General features: G+C 42.0%; 1 protein-coding gene across 1 annotated transcript; it reads left to right on the forward strand.

Moving 5' to 3' along the window:
• Nucleotides 1-1,126: 1,126 nt before the first annotated feature.
• Nucleotides 1,127-2,098, forward strand: LOC138895762 (uncharacterized). The gene is made up of 2 exons (XM_070180487.1): nt 1,127-1,562; nt 1,659-2,098. The coding sequence occupies exons 1-2, from the start codon at nt 1,127-1,129 to the stop codon at nt 2,096-2,098; spliced, it is 876 nt and encodes a 291-aa protein (XP_070036588.1).
• Nucleotides 2,099-18,524: the final 16,426 nt, after the last annotated feature.

The raw sequence follows: 18,524 nt of genomic DNA on the forward strand, positions 1-18,524 counted from the left end.
TTACCCCGTTGTTTTTCTTAAAAATCTCTCAAAAATTGCCACACGCGATCACATAGAGCAAACGCGTGGCCCAGCCTTCTGCCTCATTCCTCTTCGCGAACGCGGCATTTCCCACGCGTTCGCGTAGAACAGCTTGGCCAAACCTACGCGATCGCGGATGCCTTCACGCGATCGCATAGCACAAAATCTTACTGCTCCAACTTAGCCTACGTGATCATGGATATTCTCATGCAATCGCGTAGAAGGAAATCAATGACAAAAAACCAGCATTCTTCAGCTGGAATGCAAAGTCCAAAATTGATATGTTAACAATCTGAAACTCACCCGAGGCCCTCGGGACCTCAACACAATATACCAACAAGTCCTAAAACATCATACGAACTTAGTTGAAACCTCAAATCATATAAAACAATGCTAAAACCACGAATCATACCCTAATTCAAGCTGAAGGAACTTAAGAATTTCCAATTTCTACACTTGATGCTAAAACCTATCAAATCAAGTCCGATTGACCTCAAATTGTGAACACAAGTCATAAATGACTTAACTGAGCTATGAAAATTTTTAGAAGTGGATTTCGATTCCGATATCAAAAATTCTACTCCCCGGTCAAACTTCCCAAAAATTCAACTTTCGCCATTTCAAGCCTAATTCCACATTTCTAGTCAACCTTTTCAAATTAAGTTTTCAACCTTGAGACTAAGTGTCTCAATTCTTTCCGAAATCTCTCCGGACCCGAACCGACTACCCCGACAAGTCACATAACAGTTATAAAGCACAGAATGAGCAATAAATAGGGGAACGGGACTGGAACTTTTAAAAGGACTGGTCGGGTCGTTACAGTCCTTTGTCAAGCAATACAGATAAAAATCTAAATGAACGCCTTAAGGCCATCACCTTACGGTCAGGTAAGGAGCTTGATGAACCCTATGCAGACCAGTCAGAACAATAGGTAAACAATGGTAATAATATTGAAATACCCTCTAAACCATATGAAAAATTGACTCATTTCCCTGTGACAATTCATTTCCCACAAAAACTGAAAAGAGAAAAGCTTGATAATCAATTTTTAAAATTTTTGGAGATTTTAAATATCAATATTCCTTTCACTAATGCTTTGTTGAAAATGCTTTCTTATGCCAAATTTCTAAAAAAAAATTTGTCAAGTAAAAGAAAATTGGAAGAAGTTTCACTGGTGATGCTTACTGAAAAATGTAGTGTTATAATTCAAAATAAGCTACCACAAAAATTTGGTGATCCAGGTAGTTTTACAATTCCATACACTTTGGGAGGAGTATATTTTGAAAAAGCACTTTGTGATTATAGAGCTTCAATTAACTTGATGCCATTTTCTATCTTTAGAAAATTAAATCTTGGTGAAATGAAATACATAGGTGTTTCTCTTCAATTTGCAGATCAAAGTACTAAGAAACCTAAGGGAATAATTGAAAATATGCTCGTAAGAGTAGATAAGTTTGTTTCCCCTGTAGATTTTATAGTACTTGAAATGAAGGAATGTCCCGATGAACCAATTATTTTGGGTAGACCATTTCTTGCCACAGGTAGAGCAATCATAGTTCTCCATCAAGGATAACTAAGTTTGAGAGTTGATGAAGAAAAATTTATTTTTGATATGCAAAAGATATTAAAATTTTCAGGAGATGAGACATCATCTTCGTGTTTTTCGATTGACATGCTTAATTATCTTACAGATGAATTCAAAGACGATCAATTAATTCCAGACTCAATAGAAAGATGTTTGGCCAAATCTGGCACAACACAAGATGACGATCTTATCATCAGAAGAGAAGCCAAAATACTAAATTATGATTCTGAAGATGAGGAGATGCAACCAGAACAAGTTCAACCAAAAATTGAACTCAATGTTCTCCCATCTCATTTAAAATATGTTTATCTTGAGGAAGAATTATTTTCAGTAATTATTTCATCTTTTCTTACTGCAGGACAAGAAGAAAAATGGATTAAAGTGTTGAAAGCACATAAAGGAGCCTTGGGTGGACTATATAAGATATCAAAGGGATTAATCCAGCTATTTGTAAACACAGAATCCTCATGGAGGATAGCTACATGCCAATAGTCCTGACCCAAAGGAGATTGAATCCGGCAATACAGGAAGCAGTAAAAAAAGAGATCGTAAAGCTTTTGGAGGCAAATAATATGATTAGAAGATGTGTGCCTAAAGAAGAGATGAACAATTTTTATATCACTGTCATGATAAAGCAATTGGAGGTCATTATGCAGTAAATCGAACAGTCTTTAAAGTTGTGGAAATCGTATTTTTCTGGCTGACTCTGTTTAAAGATGCCCGAGCATATGTTGCACAATATGATAGGTGTCATAGAACATGTAACATCACTAAGAAAGATGAGATGCCATTGCAATCAATACAGGTATGTGAAATATTTGATGTTTGGGGAATAGATTTCATGGGTCCTTTTCCTTCTTCTCATTCTTTTGAATATATCCTTGTGATTGTGTATTATGTATCAAGATGGGTTAAAGCCATCCCCACAAGAAAAAATGATGCTCGAACTGTATGCAATTTTCTCAAAAAAAAAAAAAAAAAAATTTACCAGATTTGGCACACCACAAGTTATCATTAGTGTCACGACCCAATTTTTTATAAGTCGTGATGGCGCCCAACGTCGCTGCTAGGCAAGCCGATAGAGAACTAACCGTGTATCTATTCTTTTAAAATTTTTGAAAAAGTTGATTTTTAATTATTACATAAGTATTAGAAGAGAAAATTAATAAAATAAAACGTAAAAAATTGTAAGATCAAGTGTAGTGAAATAAATACTCAAAAATCGTTAAGCGTCTACTAGAAAATCCCAAGACCTGGTGTCACAAGTGTATGAGCTACTAGTAAAATACGCAAAATAGTAAACTACTGTCTGAAGTTAAGTAGACAGAAAGTAAATACAAAAGAAAGACTTCGGGTGCTGGAGAACGGCTCGGAAGGCAGCTCACCGCTAAGTCTTGATATATCAGGAGCGCGCTCTGGGATGATGTCTAGATGCACCTGCTTCAGATCCTGCACGGTTAATGCAAAAGTATAGTGTGAGTACATAAATAACAAGTACATAGTATCTAGTCTAACCTCGAAGAAGTAGTGACGAGGAGTCGACTTCGATACTTACTATGGGCTAACAAAATAAAACCGAAATTTTAAATAACCATGAGTTATGTAAACAACCATAAATCTCCATAACAAGTGAAAAAATAAATATTTCTTTCACTAATAATAAATCCCAAGTCAATTTTCATCATTTAAATAATTGTAACCTCTCCAGCCAATAAAATCATATCAAGAAGATTAGGCTCCAAGTATTATTACGCACTATTTATGCCGAGGTCATACGTCCCGATCCAAAATATATGTATATACTGTGTGCACTGCCGAGGGTCGAACGGCACGAACCATAGATGCATCTATTAACCTGCCAAGGCGAACGGCACACTCCCATGAGAGTAGAGGAAATTTACCTCGCTCACGAAAATACTTGCGACGCGAGTGAACATAGATTTCTCAAAGTTATTATAAAATTCTTCCATTCTTCCCCACACATAAGAAATTTAAACGGGATACTTTAAATCTTAAAATCCTTAATCTCAGCTCTAGTTAAGATAATTAATATGTATGACCAATATAATAGAGCAAATAAAGCATGGTGTAAGCCTAAGACTATCCGAACATCACATAGAATATAGGTACGCATGGACTCTCGTCACCTAGTGCGTACGTATCTCCCCACATATATAATTCACAACACAAATACTCCTAAGGGGATGAGTTCCCTCTTACAAGGTTAGGCAAGAGACTTACCTCGTTCTCAAGCTCACTACCGATCTACAAATATGCCTTAAATCCTCAACTCATTGCCAAACGCCCGAAACTAGTCAAATGTTATATAAATTAAACAATACATGTTCAAAAGTTCATAATTTAACTATTAGAGTAATTACCCAACCCAAATTGAAAGATTCCTAAAATTTACCTCCAGGCCCACGTGCCCGGATTTCAAAAATTGTTGAAGATAATCGTTACCCATAACCTCACGAACTCAAATATATAATTTTCACTCAAACCCACAACCATTTTCGTGGTTAATTTCCATTTTTATCAAAACGTAGGTTTTTCATCTAAACCCATAATTTTCACAATTTTACATATTAAAATCTACCCATAATCTATGTTATAAACTCATATTGTATAGAAATCACTTACCTCAAAGTGCTAGGTAAAAACCTTTCTCCAAACGATCCAAAATTGCCCAATGGATGAAAGAAAATGAGTCAAAAATGGTTTAACTCCCGGCTTAAATGAACCTTACTGCCTCCAGGACTTTTGCACCTGCGGTCATTGGGCCGCATCTGCGGCACCGCTTCTGCGGAGAAAGGTCCGCTTTTACGGAATTCCACAGGCCCAGCACTGGACGCTTCTGCGAACGGGATGCCGCTTCTGCGGTTCCGCTTCTGCGGATGGTCAGGCGCATCTGCGATTCCATCGCACCTGCGGGCTATTCTTCATAGAAGTGAGGCCGCTTTTGCGCGTGGTTCTCTGCTTCTACGGCCACTGGCCAAATGCCACAAATCTGCTTCTGTGGCCATAAGCTCGCATTTGCAGGCTCGCACCTGTTGCCATAATCTTGCAGGTGCACGCACACTAGATCTGGTGCACCAGCAGCTCCTTTTGAGTCCTAATTCGATCCATGCATCATCTGGATAGCATCCGAGGCCTCGTCCAAACGTACCAACAAGTTTGTAAACATAGAACATACTCGCTCGCACCCTCGAAAGACCAGATAACAACATTAAAACTAAGAATCATATGCCAAAACCAATAGAATCAACTTATGAAATTCAAATTCTTCCAACTTACTCCGAACGCGCTGAATCATACTTAAACTACTCGGAATGACTCCAAATTTTGCATGCAAGTCTTAATTCACCATACAGATCTATTCTCAGGCTCGAAATCTCAATTGGACCTTGATAACACCAAATCCTAATTCACACCAAATTTAAAGAACTTTAAAACCTTCGAATGTGCCAACTTCTAATATTAAGCGTTGAAATGCTCTCGGGTCATCCATAACCCGATCCGAACATACACCTAAGTCTAAAATCATCATACAAACCTATTGGAACCGTCAAATCCCAGTTCCGAGGTCGTCTACGCAAAACGATGACTCAAGTCAAACTTAGCCCTTTTTAGCCAACCTTAAGGAACCAAGTGTTCCGATTTTAACCTGAACCCTTCCAAATGCCGAACTAACCATCCCCGCAAGTCATAAAACAATAAAAGCACATACGAGGAGTCTTATTTAAGAAAACGAGGATCTAGAAAGCAAAACGACCGGTCGGGTCGTTACATTCTTCACCTCTTAAACAAACGTTCGTCCTCGAACGTGTCTAGAATCATACCTGGAGTGCTGAACAAGTGTGAATATCTACTCCGCATGTCCTCCTCGGTCTCCCAAGTAGCCTCCTCGGCTGGTTGACCCCTCCACTAAACCTTTACTCCAAAAATCTTCTTAGACCTCATAATGGAAACTGGCTCCTCCTCAGAACCCAGGCTCTCATCTAACTGAACTGTGTTGTAGTCCAACACATGTGACATGTCGGCATGATACCCGTAGCATAGTCATGTGGAAAATCGGATGAACTCCCAATAGACTGGGAGGCCAAGCAAGCTCATAAGCAACCTCCCCAACTCGTCTTAACACCTTGAACGGACCTATAAACCTTGGGCTCAACTTTTATTTCTTTCCAAACCTCATGATCCCCTTCATCGGCGAGACTTTCAAGAGAACTTTCTCGCCCACCATAAAAGATAAATCACGTGCCTTCTAATCCATGGTACTCTTCTGTCTGGACTGTGCTGTGCGAATTGCTCCTGAATCATCTTTACCTTTTCCAAGGCATCGTTCACCAAATTAATACCATATAACTTAGCCTAGCCGGGCTCAAACCATCCGATGGGGGAACGACATCACCGACCATATAAAGCCTCAAATGAAGTCATCTCAATGCTGGACTGAAAACTGTTGTTGTATGCAAACTCGGCCAAAGGCAAGAGTCGATCCCACTGCCCTCCGAAGTCAATCACACATGCTCTAAGCATATCCTCCAAGATTTGAACTGTCCGCTCCAACTGCCCGTCGATTTGCGGATGAAAGGTCGTGCTGAGCTCTACCCGAGTCCCCAACTCACTCTCTACTGCCCTCCAGAAATATGAAGTAAACTGAGGGCTTCTATTCGATATGATGGATTCAGGCACACCATGAAACCGAACAATCTCCTAAATATAAATCCGGGCCAACTTCTCTGAAGAATACGTGGTCACAACCGGAATAAAGTGCGCCAACTTTGTCAACCTATCAAAAATGACCCAAGCTGCATCAAACTTCCGTAAGGTCCGCGGAAACCCAACTACAAAGTCCATAGTAATGCGCTCCCATTTCCACTCAGGTATAGTCATCTGGTGAAGTAGGCCACATGACCTCTGATGCTCATACTTAACTTGTTAGCAATTAAGGCACCTCAATACATACTCAACTATGTCCTTCTTCATCAGCCGCCACCAATAATGCTGTCTCAGGTCGCGATACATCTTCATATCACCTGGATGAATAGAATACCGAGAACTGTGTGCCTCTTCTAGGATCTTCTCCCTCAAGACATCAACATTGGGAACACATAGGCAACCCTGGAGTCACAGAACACCATCCTCACCGAGAGTAACCTCCTTGGCACCACCCTGTAGTACCGTCTCTCTGAGAGCCAACAAGTGCGGATCATCAAACTGGCGAGCCTTGATCTGCGTAAATAGTGAAGACTGAGCAACGACGTATGCAAGAACTCGGCTGGGCTCTGAAATATCCAACCTCATAAGTCTGTTAAGCAAGGACTGAATGTCCGAAGCTAATGGCCTCTCCTCTGCTGAAATGAAGGCCAAACTACCCATACTCTCCGCCTTTCTGCTCAAGGAATACGCAACTACATTCGCCTTGCCTGGATGATAAAGGATGGTGATATCATAGTATTTTAGTAACTTAAGCGACCTGTGCAGCCTCAAATTGATATCCCTCTGCTTGAACAAGTGTTGCAAGTTGCGATGATCAGTGTAAACCTCACAGGACACCCCATAAAGATAATGCCTCCAGATCTTAAGAGCATGAACAATCGTGGCCAACTCCAAATCATGCACAGGGTAATTCTTCTCATGGGGCTTCAACTGACGTGAAGCATATGCAATAACTCACCCCTCCTGCATCAATACACAACCCAAACCAATGCGTGAAGCGTCACAATACACAATATACATCCCTGAACCAGAAGGCAACACTAACACTGATGCTGAAGTCAATGCGGTCTTGAGCTTCTGGAAGCTCGCCTCACAATCATCGGACCATCGGAACGGAGCACCCTTCTGGGTTAATCTAGTCAAAGGTACTGCAATAGATGAGAATCCCTCTACAAACCAGCAATAATGACCTGCTAACCCTAAGAAGCTCCTGATCTCGGTCACTGTGGTGGGACGAGGCCAACTCTGAACTACCTCGATCTTCTTGGGGTCAACCTTAATACCCTCGCCTGATATAACATGTCCTAAGAATGCCATAGAATCTAACCAGAACTCAAACTTGGAGAACTTAGCATAGCTTCTATTCTCGCAAGGTCTAAAGCACCAATCTCAAATGCTGCTCGTTCTCCTCTATGCTATGTGAGTAGATCAAAATGTCATCAATGAAGATAATGACAAACGAATCGATATATGGCCTGAACACCCGGTTCATCAAATCCATAAATGCCACCGAGCGTTAGTCAAACTGAAAGACATCACTAGAAACTCATAATGGCCATAGCTAGTCCGGAAAGCTATCTTCGGAACATCCGAATGCCAAATCTTCAACTAATGGTACCCCGATATCAAGTCGATCTTGGAGAATACCCTAGCACCCTACAACTGGTTAAATAAATCATCAATACACGGTAACAGGTACTTGTTCTTAATGGTAACTTCTTTCAACTGGCAATATTCAATGCACATCCGTATAGTCCCATCTTTCTTCTTCACAAATAACACTTGTGCACCCCAAGGCAACATACTCGGTCTGACGAACCCCTTTGCTAGCAACTCCTCAAGTTGTTCCTTTAATTTCTTCGACTCCTTCGGAGCCATGTGGTATCATGGGATAGTGATAGGCTGGGTACCTGGTGCCAAATCAATATCACGATCTGGTGGCATGCCTGGAAAATTAGAAGGAAACATATCGAAGAACTCCCGGACCACGGGCACTAAATCAATTTCCAGAGTATCTGCAGTAGTATCCCGAACATAAGCTAGATAAGCCAAACACCCCTTATCGACCATGTGTAAAGCCTTTAGAAGGAGATAACCCGACTAGATGTACTGACGGACGAATCCTTCCACTCCAATCTAGGCAACTCTGGCATCGCCAAGGTAATAGTTTTGACATGGCAATCAAGGATGGTGTGATATGGAGACAACCATTCCATGCCCAGGATGACCTCAAAGTCGGTCATACCAAGCAACAAAAGATCCGCTCGGGTCTCATAACCACAGAAAGTAACAATGCAGTACCGGTAAATCTGATCCACAATAACAGAATCACCCACTGAAGTGGACACATAAACAGGAGTACCCAAGGACTCCCGAGTAACACCTAGGAAATGATCAAACAGAGATGAAACATACGAATAGGTAGACCTTGGATCAAATAGTACCGAAGCGGAATTCGACCCCAATATGAAAATTTCCACTACCGGTCCAAAACTCCAAAAATTTGACTTTGGCCAATTCAAGCCTAAATAAGCTACGGACCTCCAAAACACAATCCGGACACGCCCCTAAGTTCAAATCACCTAACAGAGCTAACGGAACTGACGAAACTCTATTCAGGGTTAGTCTTCACACAGTTCCGACTATGGTAAAAATTCTAAGACTTAAGCTCCCATTTTAGGGACAAAGTGTCCCTAAAACACTCTGAAACCAAAAACAAAACCTCTCAGCAAGTCACATAAGCATAAAAAGGTACGGGAGAAACAGTAAATAGGAGATCGGGGCTATAACTCTCAAAATGATCGGCTGAGTCATTGCACTAAAGTAGGTCTAGGCCAATTCTGGTTAGACTCAGTTGACTTTTTGGGACATGTTGTATCGGCAGAAGGCATAAAGGTGGATCCTAAGAAGATTGAGGCTATTCAGCATTGGCCTAGACCTACTTTGGTTACAGAGATCTGGAGTTTCCTGGGTTTGGCAGGTTATTATCGTCGGTTCGTGGAAGGGTTTTCATCTATAGCAAGCACATTGACCAAACTAACCCAGAAGGGTGTTCTATTCAGATGGTCAGACGAGTGTGAGTTGAGCTTTCAGAAGCTCAAGACCGCTTTGACTGCGGCGCCAGTATTGGTATTACCCACAGGCTCAGGATCGTATACGGTATATTGTGACACATCTCACATTGGGCTTGGTGCAGTATTAATGTAAGATGGCAAGGTAATTGCATATGCATCGCGGTAGTTAAAAGTTCAAAAAAATTATCCTATTCATGACTTAGAATTGGTAGCCATTGTTCATGCACTAAAGATTTGGAGGCATTACCTCTACAGTGTCTCGTGTGAGGTATTTTCTGATCATCGTAGCCTTCAATATCTGTTCAAACAAAAAGATCTTAATTTGAGGTAGTGAAGATGGTTGGAGTTGTTAAAAGACTATGATATCACCATTTTTTATCACCCCGAAAAGGCCAATGTGGTGGCCGATGCTTTGAGTAGAAAGGCTGTGAGTATGGGCAGTCTTGCGTATATTCCGGTTGGTGAGAGGCCATTAGCTGCAGATGTTCAGACTTTGGCTAATCAGTTCGTGAGGTTAGATGTTTCAGAACCCAATCGGGTTCTAACTTGTACAGTCGCTCGGTCTTCTTTATATGAGCGCATCATAGAGAGGCAGTATGATGATCCTCATTTACTTGTCCTTAGGGACACAGTGCGGCACGGTGATGCCAAACAGGTTGCTGTGGGGGAAGATGGAGTTCTATGAATGCAGGGTCGTGTTTGTGTGCCTAATATGGATGGGCTTCGTGAATTAATTCTTGAAGAGGCACACAGTTCCAGGTATTCTATTCATCCAGGTACCGCTAAAATGTATCAAGATTTGTGGCAACATTATTGGTGGAGGAGAATGAAAAAGGATATAGTTGCACATGTAGCCCGGTGTCTGAATTGTCAGCAAGTTAAGTACGAGCATCAAAGACCTGGTGGTTTGCATCAGAAGTTAGAAATTCCTGAGTGGAAGTAGGAGCGTATCACTATGGATTTTGTTGTTGGGCTCCCACGGACACAGAGAAAATTTGACGCAGTTCGGGTCATTGTGGACAGGTTGACCAAGTCAACCCATTTCATTCCAGTGGCAGTTACCTATTCTTCAAAGAGGTTAGCTGAAATTTACATTCGTGAGATTGTCCGCCTTCACGGTATGCCCGTGTCTATTATTTCAGATCGAGGTACGCAGTTTACCTCACATTTCTAGAGGGTTGTACAGCGTGAGTTAGGCACGCGGGTGGAGTTGAGTACATCATTTTATCCACAGACAGACGGACAGTCAGAGCGCACTATTCAGATATTGGAAGATATGCTTCGCGCTTGTGTTATAGACTTTGGACGTTCTTGGGATCATTTCTTACCACTTGCGGAGTTTGCTTATAATAATAGCTACCAGTCGAGCATTCAGATGGCTCCATATGAGGCATTATACAGAAGGTAATGCCGATCGCCAGTTGGTTGGTTTGAACCGAGAGAGGCTCGGTTGTTGGGTACCGATTTGGTACAGGATGCCTTGGATAAGGTCAAGATTATTCAAGATCGACTTCGCACAGCTCAGTCTAGGCAAAAGAGTTATGCTGACCGTAAAGTTTATGATACTGCATTCATGGTTGGAGAACAAATATTGCTCCGGGTTTCACCTATGAAAGGTGTAATGAGGTTCGGAAAGAAGGGCAAGTTGAGCCCTAGGTATATCGGACCCTTTGAAATTCTTGAAAGGGTGGGTGAAGTAGCCTACAGGCTTGCATTACCACCTAGTTTATCAGCGGTTCATCCGGTGTTCCATGTGTCTATGCTCCGAAAATATCATGGTGATCCGTCCCATGTGTTAGATTTCAGCTCAGTCCAATTGGACAAAGATTTGACTTACGAGGAGGAGCCGGTGGCTATTCTAGCCCGGCAGGTCCGACAGTTGAGGTCTAAGAGTTATCCTTCAGTTCTGGTTCAATGGAGAGGTCAGTCAGTAGAGACATCTACCTAGGAGTCCGATTCAGACATGCGGAGTAAATATCCACACCTTTTCTCCAGCTCAGGTACTTTTTTCTAACTCCGTTCGAGGACGAACGTTTGTTTTAGAGGTGGAGAATGTGATGACCCAAAATGTCATCTTTAAATTTAATAAGTAATTCTGTGTTCTAAGACCTCGAAAAGCACCATTTATTATTTCTCGACTTGCGTGCGCAGTCCGTACATTTGTTCCGAAAAGTTTTTATGTGAAAAATGGATTAAAATGGAAAATAGAGCTTTAAAACTCAACTAAGTTGACTTTAGTAAATATTTTGAGCAAACGGACCCGTATCAGTGTTTTAAAAATTCCGGTAGGTCCGTATCGTGATTTGGGACTTGGGCGTATGCCCGGAATCGAATTCTGAGGTCCCTAACCCGAGTTATGGAATTTTGATGAAATATTAAAAGCTTGAAAGCTTAATGATTTCTAAGAAATTACTGATGTTGGATTTATTGACCTCGGGACCATATTTTGGTTCCGGAGCCCGGTATAGGTCCACTATAATATTTATGACTTGTCTGCCAAATTTGGTGAGAATCGGAGTTGATTTGACGTGATTCGGACGTCCGGTTGTAAAAATATATGTTTTAAAGTTTTCTTGAAAACTTTCTTTGATTTGGTGTCCGATTCGTAGTTCTAGGTGTTATTTTGGTGATTCGATTATGCGAGCAAGTTCGTATGATGTTTTAGAACTTGTGTGCATGTTTGGTTTGGAGCCCCGAGGGCTCGGGTAAGTTTCGGATAGGCTACGTGATGATTTCGGACATAGGAAATCTGGTTTTCTGCAGACTTCAGGCTTCTGGTGTGTTCTTCTTCGCGTTCGCGACGCGAAGAGCAAATTGGACTGGCACGTTTTGTGCTTCACATTCGCGCCATAGTGACCGCGTTCACGAAGGCTTGAGGTTCAAAGTTTCGCCTTCACGATAGAAGCCTCGCGTTCGTGAAGGGAAAGAGACTGGCTAGGAAAAATTAGCCTTCGCGTTCGCGAAGGGCATATCGCATTCGCGAAGGCCAAACCATGCATGAATCGCGTTCGCGAAGAGTAAAATTTGACAGCACATAATTGTGCTTCACGAACGTGAGACACTGACCGCATTCGCGAAGGATAAAAATCCCAGAAACAGAACTTAAGTTCTGGAAATGGGGTTTCGACCCATTTTCAATTCTTTCCCATTTTTGAGCTCGAGTAAGGCGATTTTTGGGCAATTTTTACGGGAAAACAATGGGGTAAGTATTCTTTATTCTATATTGATTATATTTCATGATTTCATACTCATTTATATCATGAATCCGTGATTTTTTGGAAGAAAAATTAGATTTTTATAAAATCTTCCAAAAATGAAAAATTAAGATTTGAAGGTCCATTTGATATCAGAATTGGACAATTTTGGTATGGTTGAACTCGTATCGGAACGGGTGTTCGGATTTCGTGAGTTTTTTCGGGATTTGAGACATGGGTCCCACTGCCGAATATTTTAATGAATTTCGGATTTTTATCTAAACAATTTATAAATTCACATGGAATTAATTCCTATGATTCGTATTGAATATATCGAATTATTTGTGAATAGATTTGAAGTTTTTGGAGGCAAATTTAAAAGGAAAATATGTGGTTGAATAATTGATTGGAATTGGCAAAGCGAGGTAAGTGTCGGGGTTAACCTTGACTTGAGGTAATAGAACTCTTAAATTATTTGTTATGTGAATTGCATGTAAATGACGTATAGGCGAGGTGACGAGTGTCTATACGTCGTCAAATTAATTGTTTGCCTGCTTACTTGAAAAATCATAAAATGTTTTTAATCATAAATTAATTACCATAATAATTGTTTCTCTCTTATTCCTTGTGAGAATATAAATTCTTGAATTCCTGCATATCAAATATTAAGCTGCCTATTTTCTCCCTGATTTCTATAATAAATTATTAATTGTCATTGTTTGTTTCATAATTAAATTATAATTGTTGTATACTTGTTGTCTTATAATTTTATATTAATTATTGCATTTATTGGGGAAATTTCTTCTATGAGAATTGATTGAAACGGAATATTGGAGGATCGGGTTGCACGTCGCAATAGACTTATAAAAAGTTAATATTGGAGGATCGGGTTGCACGCCGCAACAGACTTATGAAAAATTAATATTGGAGGATCGGGTTGCACGCCGCAACAGACTTATTAAAAAGTCTATATATATACTTCATTGAAATAAATATATAACAGATTTGATTGAAATGAATATATTGGAGGAGCGTGTTGCACGCCGCAACAGAATTGAATGTGAATATATTGTGAGAGCGGGTTGCACGCTGCAACAGAATTGAATGTGAATATATTGTGAGAGTGTCACGACCCAAAATTAACCCCTGTCGTGATGGCGTCTATCGTGGAACTAGGCAAGCCGACTCATTTCCAAAACAACCGATATTTCATTTTAAAGATAATTTCAAGGTTATTTGACATAAAACCTCCATTAAAAGAGTTCATATCAAAGAAAAATAGAAGTGCGGAAAAGAAAAGCCTGACATCGAGGTGTCACTAGTCATGAGCATCTGCTATAATCTATCTAACAATATCAAGGCTAACTCAGCCTGGAAAATAGATAAATAGAACTAGAGGAAGATAAGAGGGAGAAGAGCAAGGACTGCGATCGCCAAACAGCTACCTTACTATCTCCAAGAAAATCTGCAATCAGAACACTCAATAACCGCTACCGTGTCCAGCTATACCTGAATCTGCACACAAGGTGCAGGATGTAACGTGAGTACGCCAACTCAGTAAGTAACAACAATAAATAAATACTGAGCAGTAGTGACGGGCAATAAAGCATATAACGTTCATATCAGGAAATCTCATTAAAATACCACATGCTTTTAAAATCAGGATTTGAATCAAACATCTCGTTTAAACCCAGTTCCAGTAAAAATCATTTAAAGAAATTTTTCCAACAGTTTTCAAATGAAGGCTCAATGCAAAAATGATGAAATCATAAACAGTCTCTCGGGAAAAATATCATTCATATACAGCCCCTCGGGCAAACCTCACAGTCACTCGTTCCACTCGGGCATACCTCACAATTACTCTTGCCACTCGGGCATACCTCACAATCACTCTTGCCACTCGGGCATACCTCACAATCACTCATGCCTCGCAGTCACTCAGCACTCGGCACTCAGTAGGTACGTGCGCTCACTGGGGGTGTGTACAGACTCCAGAGGGGCTCCTTCAGCCAAAGCGCTATAATCTGTAGGGACAACTCACGTGCGATAATAATAAAGTATGCTGCAGGCGGGCAGCCCCGATCCACACTCATCCTCACAAATCAGGCCCTCGGCCTCACTCAGTCATAAGTATCTCAATCCTCTCGAGCATTTCAGTAAAACAGGGCATTCGGCCAAAAACATATATATGCATCAAAATAGAGTCATAAAACTGAGTTATGCGGTAAACAAGTATAAACATGACTGAGTATAGATTTTCAATCGAAAATAATGAGAGGATGGTAAGAAACAGCCCCTAAGGGTCCAAACAGCATTGGCGCAAAGCCCAAACATGGCATTCAGCCCAATTTACAGAAATTCTTTCTAAAACATATAAGTATCAAATGGTTTCAACAAAGTATGCAACTTTACAGTTGCTATGGGACGGACCAAGTCACCATTCCCCAACAGTGCATGCCCACACGCCCGTGTGTCACTAAAAATAGTAGAATGATACGAAATCCGGGGTTTCATACCCTCAGGACCAGATTTACAATCGTTACTTACCTCAAACCGGTCAAATCTCTAACCCGCAATGATCTTGCCTCTGGACTCGGCCTCCAAATACTCCGAATCTATTCACAATCAGTACAATACCATCAATACACGCTAATGGAATGAATTCCACAAGAAAAACTACAAAATTAGACCAAAACCAGAAATTGGCTCAAACCCGGCCCCCGGGCCCATGTCTCGAAATCTAACAAAATTTACAAAACTAGAAAGCTCATTCACTCACAAGTCTAACCATACCAAATTCATCAAAATCCGACATCGTTTGGTCCTTCAAATCCTTAAATTACTCTCCACAAATTCCAAGCCCTAACCCCTCATTTCCACAAGTTACCATGATTAAAACAATGGAAAATCACCATATATACAAGTATTAGGACTCAAGTAACTTACCTCAACGAAATCCCCTTGATTCCCTCTTCAAACCTCTCCCAAAAGCTCCCAAAACCGAGTTGAAATTGTGAAGAATGACCAAAATTCGCGAAGGGTTCTATTTATGGTTTCTGCCCAGGTTTTTCGCACCTGCGGCCATTTTCTCGCACCCGCGCGATCGAACCTGCGATCTAAGAAGCCGCACCAGCGCGACGCACTTAATCACCAAGATTCCGCACTTGCGGACCCCTTCCTCGCACCTGCAGACTCGTATCTGCGGTCCCAGGTGCGCATCTGCGAAACTAGTCCAAACTTCTCATCTCCACATCTGCGCTTAAAGCCTCGCACCTGCGGGCTCGTAGATGCGGCCAATTCTTCTCACCTGCGTTCCTAACCTTGGCCTAGCGTCTCCCGCACCTGCGCACTCCCCACGCGCACCAGCGGCCTCGCACCTGCGACCCTTTCTTCCGTAGGTGTGGAAATAGCAGAAGCAGCAGCTCCAGCTGTAATTTCCAACTTCAACAAATCCGTTAACCACCCGGAATCATCCCGAGGCCCTCGGGACCTCAACCAAAAATACCAACAAGTCATATATCCTCATACCAACTTAGTTGAACCTTCGAATCACTCAAAACAACATCAAATCATCAAATTACCGTCGGATTCAAGCCTAAGAACTTCTAAAATTTCAAATTCGGCAACCGATGCCAAAACCAACCAAACCATGTCCGAATGACCTCATATTTTGCACACACATCACAAATGACACTACGAACCTACTCCAACTTCTGGAATTCCATTCCAACCCCGATATCAAATTTTTCACTGCCGACTGAAATCGTCAAATTTCCAATTTCGCCAATTCAAGCCTAATTCTACCACGGACCTCCAAATCACATTCCGGACGCACTCCTAAGTCCAAAATCACCTAACGGAGCTAACAGAACCATCAGAATTTAAATCCGAGATAGTTTACAAATAGGTCAACATCCGATTGACTTTTCCAACTTAAGTTTCTACTTAAGAGACTAAGTGTCTCAATTCACTCCGAGTTCCTTCCGGACCCAAACCAACTAACCCGATATAACATAATATAGCTGAATAACACAAAAAGAAGTAGAAATGGGGAAAACGGGGCTATAACTCTCGAAACGACCGGCCGGGTCGTTACATCCTCCCCCTCTTAAACATCTGTTCGTCCTCGAATGGGTCTAGAAACATACATGGAGTCTTAAATAGGCGTGGATATCTGCTCCCCATCTCCCACTCGGTCTCCCACGTGGCCTCCTCCACAGGCTGACCTCTCCATTGCACCTTCACTGAAGCTATATCCTTTGACCTCAACCTTCGAACCTGCAGATCCAAAATAGCCACCGGCTCTACATCATAAGTCATATCACCCTCCAACTGAACCGTGCTGAAATCCAAAACATGGGACGGATCTCCAATATACTTCCGGAGCATGGAAACATGAAACACTGGATGCACACTCGACAAGATAGGTGGCAAGGCAAGCTTATAAGCCACATCCCCTATTCTCTGGAGCACCTCAAAAGGCCCAATGAACCGGGCTCAACTTGCCCTTCTTCCCAAACCTCATAACACCCTTCATGGGTGATACCTTCAGCAAAACCTTCTCCCCAACCATAAAAGACACATCATGGACCTTCCTATCCGCGTAGCTCTTCTGCCTAGACTGCGCCGTGCGAAGCTGCTCCTGAATCAATTTCACCTTATCTAATGCATCCTGAACTAAGTCTGTACCTAAGAGCCTAGCCTCACCCAAATCAAACCATCCAACCGGAGGTCTACATCTCCTCCCATACAAAGCCTCATACGGAGCCATCTGAATGCTCGACTGATAACGGTTGTTATATAGAAACTCCGCGAGAGGCAGAAACTGGTCCCATGAACCCCCAAAGTCAATGACATAAGCACGCAACATATCCTCCAATATCTAAATAGTGCGCTCGGATTGCCCGCCCGTCTGAGGGTGAAAAGCTATGCTTAAGTCAACCTGAGTACCTAACTCTCACTGCACGGCCCTCCAAAACTGCGATGTGAACTGAGTACCCCTATCTGAAATGATGGAAACTGGGACACCATGCAGGCGAACGATCTCTCAAATGTAAACCTCAACCAACCGCTCTGAAGAGTAAGTAGTACCAACTGGAATGAAGTGCACGGACTTGGTCAGCCGATCCATAATAACCCAAATAGCGTCGAACTTCCTCGAAGTCCGTGGAAGCCCAACTACAAAGTCCATAGTGATCCGCTCCACTTTCACTCTGGGATCTCTAATCTCTGAAGCAAGCCACCCGGTCTCTGATGCTCATACTTAAACTGCTGACAATTGAGACATCGAGCCACAAACCCAACTATATCCTTCTTCATCCGCCTCCACCAATAGTGCTGCCTCAAATCCTGGTACATCTTCGCGGCACCCGGATGGATGGAATACCACGAGTTGTGGGCCTCCTCAAGAATCAACTCTCCAAGCCCATCTACATTAGGCACACATATCCGGCCCTGCATTCTTAGCATGCCATCATCACCAATAGTCACATCCCTAGCATCACCTCTCTGAACCCTGTCCTGAAGAACGAGCAAGTGGGGGTCATCATACTGACGCTCCCTGATATGGTCATAAAGACAAGACCTGGAGACCACACAAGCCAATACCCGGCTAGGCTCTGAAATATCTAATCTGACAAGCTGGCCCGCTAAGGTCTGAACATCCAATGCCAAAGGTCTCTCTATTGCTGGAAGATATGCTAAACTCCCCAAACTCTCTGCCCGCCGACTCAAAGCATCGGCCACCACATTGGCCTTCCCTGAATGGTACAAAATAGTGATATCATAGTCCTTGAGAAGCTTCAACCATCTCCGCTGACACAAATTAAGATCCTCCTGCTTTAACAGATACTGCAGACACCGGTGATCAGTATAGATCTCATAATGAACCCCATACAAATAATGACGCCAAATCTTCAAGGCGTG

The sequence above is a fragment of the Nicotiana tomentosiformis genome, chromosome 7 (assembly GCF_000390325.3).
Source record: "Nicotiana tomentosiformis chromosome 7, ASM39032v3, whole genome shotgun sequence".
Lineage (NCBI taxonomy): Eukaryota > Viridiplantae > Streptophyta > Magnoliopsida > Solanales > Solanaceae > Nicotiana > Nicotiana tomentosiformis.

Coding starts and splice junctions, on each gene's coding strand:
- LOC138895762 (XM_070180487.1), top strand. CDS start 1,127: ATGCTTTCTTATGCCAAATTTCTAAAAAAAAATTTGTCAAGTAAAAGA. Junction 1,563..1,658: donor TAGACCATTTCTTGCCACAG/GTAGAGCAATCA, acceptor TAAAATTTTCAG/GAGATGAGACATCATCTTCG.